General features: G+C 53.1%; 1 protein-coding gene across 1 annotated transcript; it reads right to left on the bottom strand.

The window, feature by feature from the left end:
* Positions 1 to 8007: 8007 nt before the first annotated feature.
* Positions 8008 to 11643, bottom strand: LOC121269421 (ras-like protein family member 10B). The gene is made up of 3 exons (XM_041174042.1): positions 11434 to 11643; positions 9022 to 9146; positions 8008 to 8278 (listed from the first exon to the last, which is right to left on the bottom strand). The coding sequence occupies exons 1-3, from the start codon at positions 11641 to 11643 to the stop codon at positions 8008 to 8010; spliced, it is 606 nt and encodes a 201-aa protein (XP_041029976.1).
* Between the last annotated feature and the right edge of the window lie 304 nt (positions 11644 to 11947).

The following is an 11947-nucleotide window of genomic DNA, read 5'->3' as shown; positions in this document are numbered from 1 at the left end:
TGACCCTCCAACAGTGCAGCACTCCCTCAGTACTGACCCTCCAACAGTACAGCATTCCCTCAGTACTGAACCTCCGACAGTGCAGTGCTCCCTCAGTACTGACCCTCTGACAGTGCAACACTCCCTCAGTACTGACCCTCCAATAGTGCAGCACTCCCTCAGTACTGACCCTCCAACAGTGCAGCACTCCCTCATTACTGACCCTCCAACAGTGCAGCACTCCCTCAGTACTGACCCTCCAACAGTGCAGCACTCCCTCATTACTGACCCTCCAACAGTGCAGCACCACCCTCAGTACTGACCCTCCAACAGTGCAGCACTCCCTCAGTACTGACCCTCCAACAGTACAGCATTCCCTCAGTACTGAACCTCCGACAGTGCAGTGCTCCCTCAGTACTGACCCTCTGACAGTGCAACACTCCCTCAGTACTGACCCTCCAATAGTGCAGCACTCCCTCAGTACTGACCCTCCAACAGTGCAGCACTCCCTCATTACTGACCCTCCAACAGTGCAGCACTCCCTCAGTACTGACCCTCCAACAGTGCAGCACTCCCTCATTACTGACCCTCCAACAGTGCAGCACTCCCTCAGTACTGACCCTCTGACAGTGCAGCACTCCCTCAGTACTGACCCTCCAACAGTGCATCACACTCTCAGTACTGACCATCTGGCAGTGCAGCACTCCCTCAGTGCTGACCGTCCAACAGTGCAGCACTCCCTCAGTACTGGCCCTCCGACAATGCAGCACTCCCTCAGTGCTGAGCCTCCGCCATTGCAGCACTTTCTCAGTACTGACCCTGTGACAGTGCAGCACTCCATCAGTACTGACCCTCCGACAGTGCAGCATTCCCTCAGTGCTGACTCTCCGACTTTGCAGCACTCCCTCATTACTGACCCTCTGACAGTGCAGCACTCCCTCAGTACTTACCCTCTGACAGTGCAGCACTTCCTCAGCACTCACCCTCTGACAGTGCAGCACTCCCTCAGTACCGACCGTCCAACAGTGCAGGACTCCCGCAGTACTGATCCTCCGACAGTGCAGCATTCCCTCAGTGCTGACTCTCCGACAGTGCAGCACTCCCTCAGTACTGACCCTCTGACAGTGCAGCACTCCCTCAGTACTGCCCCTCCGACAGTGCGGCACTCCCTCACTACTGACCCTTTGACAGTGCAGCATTCTCCTAGTACAGGCCCTCCCACAATGCAGCACTTCCTCAGTGCAGACCCTTGAACAATGCAGCACTCACTCAGTACTGACCCCCCGACAATGCAGCACTCCCACAGTACTGACCCTCTGACAGTGCAGCACTCCCTCAGTACTGAACCTCCAACAGTGCAGCATTCCCTCAGTACTGAACCTCCGACAGTGCAGCACTCCCTCCGTACTGACACTCCGACAGTGCAGCACTCCCTCAGTACTGACCCTCCAATAGTGCAGCACTCCCTCAGTACTGACCCTCCAATAGTGCCACATTCCCTCAGTATGAACCTCTGACTGTGCAGCACTCCCTCAGTGCTGACCCTCCAACAGTGCCACATTCCCTCAGTATGAACCTCTGACTGTGCAGCACTCTCTCAGTCCTGAACCCCCAGACAGTGCATCACACTTTCCGTACTGACCCTCTGACAGTGCAGCACTCCCTCAGTACTGACCCTCTGACAGTGCAGCACTCTCTGAGTACTCAGCGTCCAACAGTGCAGCACTCCCTCAGTACTGGCCCTCTGACAGTGCAGCACTCCCTCAGTGCTGACTCTCCGACAGTGCAGCACTCCCTCAGTACTGACCCTCTGACAGTGCAGCACTCGATCAGTACTTACCCTCTGACAGTGCAGCACACCCTTAGTGCTGACACTCTGAAAATTCAGCACCTCCCTCAGTACTGAACGTCCGAAAGTGCAGCACTCCCTCAGTACTGACCCTCCGACAGTGAAGCACTCGCTCAGTCCTGAACCCCCAGACAGTACATCACACTCTCAGTACTGACCATCTGGCAGTGCAACACTCCCTCAGTACTCAGCGTCCAACAGTGCAGCACTCCCTCAGTACTGATCCTCCAACAGTGCAGCACTCCCTCAGTACTGACCCTCCAACAGTGCAGCACTCCCTCAGTACTGACCCTCCAACAGTGCAGCACTCCCTCAGTACTGACCCTCCAACTGTGCAGCACTTCCTCAGTACTCACCCTCCGACAGTGCAGCACTCCCTCAGTGCTGACCGTCCAACAGTGCAGCACTCCCTCAGTACTGGCCCTCTGACAGTGCAGCACTCCCACAGTACTGAGCCTCCGTCATTGCAGCACTTTCTCAGTACTGACCCTTTGACAGTGCAGCACTCCATCAGTACTGACCCTCCGACAGTGCAGCATTCCCTCAGTGCTGACTCTCCGACAGTGCAGCACTCCCTCAGTAATGACCCTCTGACAGTGCAGCACTCGATCAGTACTTACCCTCTGACAGTGCAGCACTCCCTCAGTACTTACCCTCTGACAGTGCAGCACTCCCTCAGTACTTACCCTTTTAAAGTGTAGCTTTCTCACAGTATTGACCCTCCCACAATGCAGCGCTTCCTCAGTGCTGAACCTCTAAAAATACAGCACTCCTACAGTACTGACCCTCTGACAGTACTGCACTCCCTCAGTACTGACCCTCTGACAATGCAGAACTCCCTCAATACTGACCCTCTGACAGTGCAGCACTCCCTCGGCACCAACACTCTGACAATGCAGCACTCTCTCAGTACTGACCCTCTGACAGTGCAGCACTCCCTCAGCACCAACACTCTGACAATGCAGTTCTCCCTCAGTACTGACTTTCCGACAGTGCCGCACTCCCTCAATGCTGACCCTTCAGCAGTGCAGCGCTCCCTCAGTACTGACCCTCTGACATTGCAGCACTCCCTCAGTACTGGGTTTTTGTTTCCAGATTTGTGCTGCGCTCCACACCTTTATCTCACTTTATGGGTGACTATGGTCTTGTTTCTTGACAAGAAACTGGCGCCACATTTCCAGGATACTGGTGATATCTGAAACAGTTGGCACACACTGGTAATCTATTACCCATCAGTCAATCGCAGCACATACATCATTGCCGAAGTGTCCTGCTCAAAAAAAAAACAATAAATTTATTCATGGTTAACAACGGTGAATGTTACACACATTCTCTCTGCATCTAGCTCCAGACGATAATCTTTGATCATGCTTTTCTCGCAACCTCAGCCATTGTAAAATCCGATCTCAACATGTCCCATGCAATTTTGCTATGTAAACAGTCATGGTGCAGTTTCAGGCTCTGACCAGTAGGTGTTGCCATACAGCAAGTCTCTCTGCCGACACCATTGTCTCCCTATACACACACATATATATTGATTCTTTTAGTACATCCATTCGTCATCTGCAAGCAGCACCGCCAAATAATTGTTCTTGTTTCCGTTGAGTCTCTGGCAGAGATTTCCCAGAATGGTGCCGGGGGTGAGGGACGTCAGTTCATGTGGAGAGGCTGGAAGAGCTAGGATTGTTCTCCTCAGAGCAGAGAAGGTTAAGGGGAGATTTGATCGAGGCGTTCAGAATCGTGAAGAGTTTTGAGGGAGCAAATGAGGAGAAACCATTTCAATCGGCAGAGGGTGTGGTAACCGGGTTTACTGCCAGAGGCGGAGCTTCGAGTGTTTCTCCCTCTCCTGCGGGAAGAACTGCTGAGATCCGGAATCCAAAAATGCGCCATTTAAAGCCACACCCACCATGGACCCCAACGCACACTCTCCCCAACCCTGTTCCCACCAGATTTGAAATCGGCCCCTTTAACTTGGGGGGCCACCGGAACGGACTTGCTGCGGGGAGTTGGAGATTTTACTCAAACTGTCGGTCACACCGAGGGGGGAGGGAGGGAGGGCAGGGGCTCAGCACCTGTTTGCCGCAAGCACCCACCCAGTCCCGATGGAGAGAAAGCGAGACAGACAGAAAGAAAGGGATGAACGAAGAAAGGAAAGAAAGTTAGAAAGAAGGAAAAACTTGCATTTATTTAGCACCTTTCACCACCTCAGGATGTCCCAAAGCACTTTAGGACATAGGAGTAAAGAACAGGAGGAGGCCATTCAGCCCCTTCTTGAGCCTGTTATACAGGAACAGGAGGAGGCCATTCAGCCCCTCTCGAGCCTGTTACACAAGAACAGGAGGAGGGCTCATTCAGCCCTTCTTGAGCCTATTACACAGGAACTGGAGGAGGCCCATTCAGCCCCCTCAAGCCTGTTACACGGGAACAGGAGGAGGCCCATTCAGCCCCCTCAAGCTATGTCTCACCATCCAATGAGATGATGGGTGATGTAGTTGCCTTTGCCCCAGATCCCTTAATACGTCTGGATAACAAAAATCTATCAATCTCAGGTTTAAAATTAACAGCTGAATGAACATCATTTGCCATTTGCGGAAGAGAGTTCCAAACTTCCACCCTAATTTCGCACTGGTTCTGATTTCCATGGGCTACATTCCCTCACCCCCGACTCCATAATAAGCTTTCAAACCAAATAAGCCCTTTTCTTTACCCAGCACTGTTGCAGTGTGAGCCATCGAACCAGAGGGGAAGTAAGCCCATGAATTTGTGGGATGGTGTGTTTTTTTCCTGTTTATCCTTGAACTGAGCGCCTTGCTTGGCCATTTCAGAGGGCAGGTGAGAGTCAGCCACACTGCTGTGGGGTCTGAAGTCACATGTAGGCCAGACCAGGTAAGGACAGCAGATTTCCTTTCCCTGAAGTACATTAGTGAACTAGATGGAGTTTTACAATAATAGATGATAGTAGTTTCATGGTCACTGTTACAGAGGCTTGCTTTCAATTCCATATTTATTCATTGAATTTAAATTCCACTAGCTGCCATGGTGGGATTTAACCCATGTCCCCAGGGAATTAACCTTAGTCTCTGGGTTATGAGTCCAGTAGTATTACCACGATGCCACAATCTCCCCCCTACCCCATAATAGGTGATTTTGCACCAGACTGTTGTTTTATAGCAGTTGCCAACTTTATTGACATCAATGGCAATAGAAAAACAATTTGGAGGAGATCGGTAGTCAGCAGTTGTAACACAATCGCACCAATTCACAACCAACCCTAAATCAAAATCACCCCCAATTCAAAATCACTTCAATTCATTATTACCTCAAATTCACAATCACCCCAATTCACATTCTTGCCCAATTCATGATCACCCCAATTCACAATCATCTAATTCACATCTACACAAATTCACAATCACCCCAATTCACAATCATACCCAATTCACAATCACTCCAATTCACAATTACCACCAACTCACAATCACCCCAATCCACAATTACCCACAATTTACAATCAATCCAATTCATAATCATCCCAAATTCACAATTGCCCCAACTAACAATCACCCGATTCACAATCACTCCAATTCCCAATCACCCCCAATTCACAATCACCCCCAATTCAAAATCACTCCAATTCCCAATCACCCCGATTCACAATCAGCCCAAATTCACAATTACCCCAATTAACAATCAACCCATTCACAATCACCTCAATTCACAATCACCCTCAATTCACAATCACCCCAGTTCACAATCACCCCTCAATTCCCAATCACCCACAATTCACAATCACTCCCAATTCGCAATCATCTCTAATTCACAATCATCCCAATTCACAATTACTATAATTCACAGTCACCAAGGGAGAAGGGACTGAAACTGGGCCTCCATCAGCAGTTGTTCTACGGGTCCTGAAATTGCAGAGAAAAATATCATCAGCCCCGAAATCATTAAAAAAAACACCCAGCAACTCACAGTGAGGGGCGGAGACCCACGTGAGCATTGCAAATCGCCGCAAGTTGGCAGACGATTGTGCTGCTCCGCCTTTACCTTCACACAAACCTGAGCTTGCCCGCCAGCCCAGCGGCCGTCCAGCACGATTACGGCTTAAATATGACCCACTCTCTCCGCGGACCTTGGCATGACCTCGTCCTAAGGGGGCTTCTTTAGCCAGGAGTTTTATCTTGCTGTAGAGAGAGAGAGAGAGAGACATGTTGCCAGCGTTTTTCATCTTGCGCTCGCCAAGGCAAACACAGGAATACCAACTTTCAAACGATTGCAACAACTTGTGTTCCGGAGGGGTGGGGAGAAAAGGGTGCTGATTCGTTGGCAAGTTGACTGCCATTGGTCAAAGCACTGCCCTGGAGAAAAGGAGGGGGAACTATAGATTTCCCAAGCTTGTGGGTAATTCGAAGGGGGTGGAAGGCTTGAACATGTTCCTTTTGTTTGCAGAGGACAGGTCGCTGCATATGAATGTATGCCGCTCAAGGTAGATGGTGGTTTAGTGGTAATGTCACTAGCTCACTAAGGTAGTGCCCCAAGTTAAGGACACAAGGGTTCAAATCCCATCATGACAGCTGGTGGAGTTTAAATCCAGTTAACAAATCTGGAAATGAAGAGATAAACCTTGAAACCCACCTTGTTCACTAATACCCCTCCAGGGGAAAGAAATCTGCTGTCCTTACCTGATCTGGCCTGCATGTGACTCCAGGCCCACAGTGAACGTAGCTGACTCTCAACTGCCCTCAGAAATGGCCAAACAAGCCACTCAGTTCAAGGGCAATTAGGGACGGGCATTAAATGCTGACTTTGCTGATGCCACCCATGTAGGGGTAGAGGAAAATAAAAATATTCCCTGTAACAGGCTTGACTCGCTCACTTTCCCAGAAGTGTTTCTTCCAATCAGAGCCGCAGGGAGTTAGAGCCTATCCCGACAAGTAACAGGCATGAGACAGCGGTACACCCAGGGCAGGCCGACAGTCTATTCACAGACAAGCTTGACCAATTACCTTAAGTTATTTGTTAGTGTCACCGTCAGCGCACTCAGGGTTACCCAGAAAGTGCTGCCCAGTTGTGGAATCGCATTGAAAGGCTGGTTTCTTTTCGCAAGTGTGGTGCCCCCCTTTTTCGGCGAGATTCAACTTCTGTAATGAGCCGGGGAGTTGGTGGGGGTGGGGGTGGTGGGGGGTGGGGTGCTCATCTTAGCGCCAACCTACCAGGCCTCCTTCAAGGGGAACAATTCAAAGTGTCAGGGCCCCCTGAAGGTCGTGAGCTGCTCGACAGATTTGCACGCTGCTCTGATTTGGGACTCGCGGCCTGAAAGGGCGGGGGAAGCAGGTTCAACGGTGAACTTCGGATGAGTATCCAACAAATACTTGAGCGGGAATGTTCGACGGGGCTGTAGGGGAATGAGTAGGGGAGAGTGAGGCCACTGGGATGGAATCTTTCAAAGAGCCAGTACAGATACGATGGACCGAAAGGCCTCCTTCTGCTCTGTGTTGTTCTGTGGATTTCCTTTCTGTCTCCTTGCTCTCTCTCACTCTTAACCCAATCTTCCTTCACCACTCTCTCTTCTTCACTTCTCTCTCTGAACCTAACTTGACCCTTGTGTTAAAATCCAGTTCCTTTCCTTTCTGTCTGCCTCCATCCTTGGTTAAGGTGATAATTGTAAAGCCAGAGGGAGCCAGGCCGTACAGAGGTGATGTCAGGAAGCCATCCCTTGTTCAAAAGGAAGTTGGAATCTGAAAGTCTCTCCTTCTCCCACCTCCACCACCACCACCCCTCGAGGATGATGGATTTTTATTTTTTAGGAATTTTAAGGGTTAAGGAGCCAAGGTAGAGCTAAGATGTAGATCAGTAATGATCTTGACGAATGGCTCAAGGGGCTGAATGGGCCTCCTTCTGTTCCTGTGTAACAGGCCCGAGGGGCTGAATGGTCCTCCTCCTGTTCCTGTGTAACAGGCTCGATGGGCTGAATGGTCCTCCTCCTGTTCCTGTGTAACAGGCTCGATGGGCTGAATGGTCCTCCTTCTGTTCCTGTGTAACAGGCTCGAGGGGCTGGTTTGCCTCCTCCTGTCCTTACAGGGACTGATATTCAGGAAGTCCCAGGGTGGCCCCTCTTGCCTTCACCTCCCCTGCTCCCACCCCCCTTCCTCACGGCCGGGCACCCCCCCCCCCATTCACAGGATGACGCAACGGTTGGCACGCAGCCCCCCCTGGAGGCAGGCGGAGGCGTGGGCGCTCTTGCAGGCCAGGCAGCCCACGGTCTTCAGCAGCTCCTTGAAGAGCAGCAAGATGTGCCAGTTGTACTTGGCCGAGCACTCGATGTAGCCGCATTTCCACGACCTCTTGACCAGCGCCGCCACATTACGCCGGGGAGCCACCCTCCGCCGCTGAAGATCCCGCTTGTTCCCCACGATCAGGATGGGCACCTTGCCCGACCCGGGAGGCCTGGATGGGCGACAATGGGGGGAGAAAGGTCAAAGGTCAACAGGCGCTGAAGGTTGAGAAAGGCCTGTGAGGTGGGGGGGGGGGTGGGGGGGGTGGTCAGGCCGATCTTTCGGTCTCTGGGCTCAAATCGCACACCATCTCTCTTTCTCTCTCCGACGAGGAGGACTGGGTCAACTGGTGATCTTTCACCTGTGGGGTCAAGGGTCAATCCGGCAAGATTGGGGGGGGGTGGAGGATAGAAGAAAGAATTCTCATCGTGCTTTTCATGACTGCCACCTGCGTCACAGCCAATGAAGCGCTTGTGAAACGTCACCACTCTTTCAAGGGAAGGATCACGGCAGCCCAATTTGCGCACAGCAAGATCCCAGATAATGCGTTTTCCCTTGCGATGTTGACGAAGGGATAGATTTCGGCCAGGACACTAGCTGGGGGGGGTGGGGGTGGGGTAAATCGCATGCTCTTGTAAAGAGTGCCATGGGATCACTCACGCCCACCCGAGCGAGCAGAAGGGGCCTCCTCTTTGTGCCTGAAGAACAGCACCTCAAGGCCTAGAGTGGGCCTTGAACGTAGAGCCTTGGCAACTCAGAAGCGAGGGCGCTGCCGACTGAGCTATGACTGAGTCGGGGCGAGCGGGTACTCCTGTGTAATTGGGAGCGCTGCCCCTACCCTCCCCCCCCCACCAACTGCGCCCCCTCCAAATCCGCTGGACCCACCACCCCTCTCCACGTGGAGGTGGGACCCACCTCTTGGCCACGATAAGCTGGTGCACCGCCTTAATGTACTCGAAGCTGGAGAAGCAGCAGATGTCGTAGACCAGGATGTACGCGTGCGCGGGCTGGATGCCCTGGTCCCCCGTCTCACTCCACCTCTCGATCCACTCCTGAGGAGAGAGAGAGAGAGAGAGAGAGAGGACAAAATGGCCGCAGGCCGCACCTCAAGGTCAAAGGTCTCAGCGAAATACGGACAATTATTCAAGGCTTGCGATCGACAGGTTTTAGGACAGGAAGGGAACGTGGAGTTGAGATTGGCAATCAGCCAGGAGCGTAATGGACGGTGGGGCAGACTCAAGGGGCCGAGCGGCCTAGGCCCGCTCCCGTTTCTTACACCTTTATGCTCCCCCACAGCAGTTGGGAACTCTATAGGCAGGTTAACCTTTTAAAGGACTTAGAGGGGGAGGCCATTCAGCCCTTCGAGCCTGCCCCGCCATTCAATAAGATCATGGCTGATCCAGGTGTGGTCTCAAGTCCACTATGCCGTCTGCCCCATCCACGCCAGACAGCACCGCCCCCCACCCCCCCACCCCCCCGCCAACCGCACCCCCCCCACCTCCCACCCCTCACCCCCCCCAAAAACACCAGACTCCCTCGTCTACAAAAAACCTGCCTGGCTCAGCCCTGAATGAATTCATTGACCCGGCTTCCACTGCCCTCTGGGGTAGAGAATTCCACAGACGAACCCCCTTTGGAGGGAATGGAGTCCCTGTGGCTCTATTCCTCAGCTCTGTTTCTCTCCCTCCACGGATTGTGTCAGGCCTGCAGAGTTTTTCCAGCATCTCCTGTTTCTATTTCACGTTCCCAGCGTCCGCAGTAATTTGCTTTTAGACCCTGGTTCTAGTCTCTCCCACAAGAGGAAACACCCTCCCGGTATTTGCCCTATCAAGCCCCCCTCCACCCCTCCCGCCCCCCCACACCCCCGGCCCTTCTACGTTGCAATAGGATCACCTATCGTCCTTCTAAACATCAAAGGCTGTAGGCCCGACCCGTTCAAACTCTCCTCATAAGCCCCTCGTCCCAGGAATGAGTCGAGTGAACCTTCCCTGAACTGCTTCTAACTGTAAGGAGGGACCTTGCATATAACAGGCTGTAGGGGCTGGAGGAGGTTACAGAGATAGGGAGGGTTGTAGGGGCTGGAGGAGGTTACAGAGATAGGGAGGGCTGTAGGGGCTGGAGGAGGTTGCAGAGATAGGGAGGGTTGTAGGGGCTGGAGGAGGTTACAGAGATAGGGAGGGCTGTAGGGGCTGGAGGAGGTTGCAGAGATAGGGAGGGCTGTAGGGGCTGGAGGAGGTTGCAGAGATAGGGAGGGCTGTAGGGGCTGGAGGAGGTTACAGAGATAGGGAGGGTTGTAGGGGCTGGAGGAGGTTACAGAGATAGGGAGGGTTGTAGAGCTGGAGGAGGTTTCGGAGATAGGGAGAGTTGTAGGGGCTGGAGGAGTTTCAGAGATACCAGGACCATGAAGGCTATCGACAGAGTGAATATGGAGAAACTGTTCGCAACGACTGAAAGATGAATACTCAGAGGACACAGACTGAAGGTGAACAATAATGGGAGTGGAGGAGAGATGGGGGTGAAATGTTCCCACACAGCGAGGGGTCAGGATTTGGACTGCCCTGCCTGATACGGTGGTGTTGGCGGAGATAGTGAATGGTTCTCCTCTGAAGGGAATTGGATAAACACTTGGAGTGAGAAGCAAAAGGTGATGATGTGAGGGAAAGAGCAGCGGGTTTGTGATCAACTTCACTCCTTGGTGAGAGAGCCAGCAGGGCCTCAATGGACAGAATGGCCTCCATCTGCGCTCCACTAGAATCTTTTGAAAGTTTACGGCACAGAAAGAGGCCACTTGGCCCATCGTGTCCGTGCAAGCCCACAAACAGGTCACCCAGACTGACCCCGCTGTCCAGGAGGTGGTTCTTTGGCCTGTAGTTTATGGTACTTGAGGGGCATTTCCAGTCACCTGTTAAATGAGTTGAGGGTTTCTGCCTCTCCTGTTCTTTTCAGGCAGTGAGTTCCAGACCCCCAGCACCGCCCCCCACCCACGGGTGAACAAATCATACCTCATCACCCCCCCCAATCCTTCTACCAATCACTTTAGATCTCTGCCCCCCCCCCACCTCCTCGAGTCACTGATCCCTCTGCTCAGGTCAACTGGCCCTCCCCATCCACTCTATCCAGGCCCCTCGTACGTCTCAATGGAGCCTCCCCTCAGCCTCCTCTGCCCCGAGGAACCGGCCCCTCCACTCTTCCCTCAAGGGTCGTACGGCTGGGGTCCGGGAGTTCTCCCCTCACCCACCCCCCGCCCCCCACCTCCCCCACCCCACCCCCCCCACCCCACCCCCGACTAAGCATGGAGCAGCGGGCCTTTTGGCCAAGCGCCCTTACCTGCTGGTTATCGGTGAAGACGAGTGACGCGGGGATATCCAGAATGACCAGATGGTAAATCCGGTCGTTTAGGATCACAGACGGCCGGTACACTCCCCCATGTGGGCCGACAGCATCCTCGGTGAATTGGTTCCACACGAACTGCTGGATAATCGCAGTCTTCCCCACTCCAGGAGCTCCGAGGATTGCAATCTTCAGGAAGTCGGCCATGGAGTAAGGGCAGAGCATGAAGGCTTGGCCGGCGAGAAAGCAGAGGAGACGATGACCTTGTCTGGAATTGGCAGCCCAGCTTGTTGGGGGTCTGGGGGGTGGGGAGGTGGGGTGGTGGGGGAGATGGGGGGGTAGGGGGTTGAAGAAAAGCAAAATTGTACGGAGCAGGATTCTTCACTTGATTCTTCAGCGAGCTGACAGTCCGAACTCTGAACTACACAACCAAGCTCAATGTGGTCAAAGGACGCTTTACCGAGTGGCTCATATTCAGCAGCCCGGGCTGGGACCATCCATCTTTAGCCCA

Source organism: Carcharodon carcharias, chromosome 24, assembly GCF_017639515.1.
Source record: "Carcharodon carcharias isolate sCarCar2 chromosome 24, sCarCar2.pri, whole genome shotgun sequence".
Taxonomy (NCBI): Eukaryota; Metazoa; Chordata; class Chondrichthyes; order Lamniformes; family Lamnidae; genus Carcharodon; species Carcharodon carcharias.
This window is presented reverse-complemented; position numbering and strand designations above follow the sequence as displayed.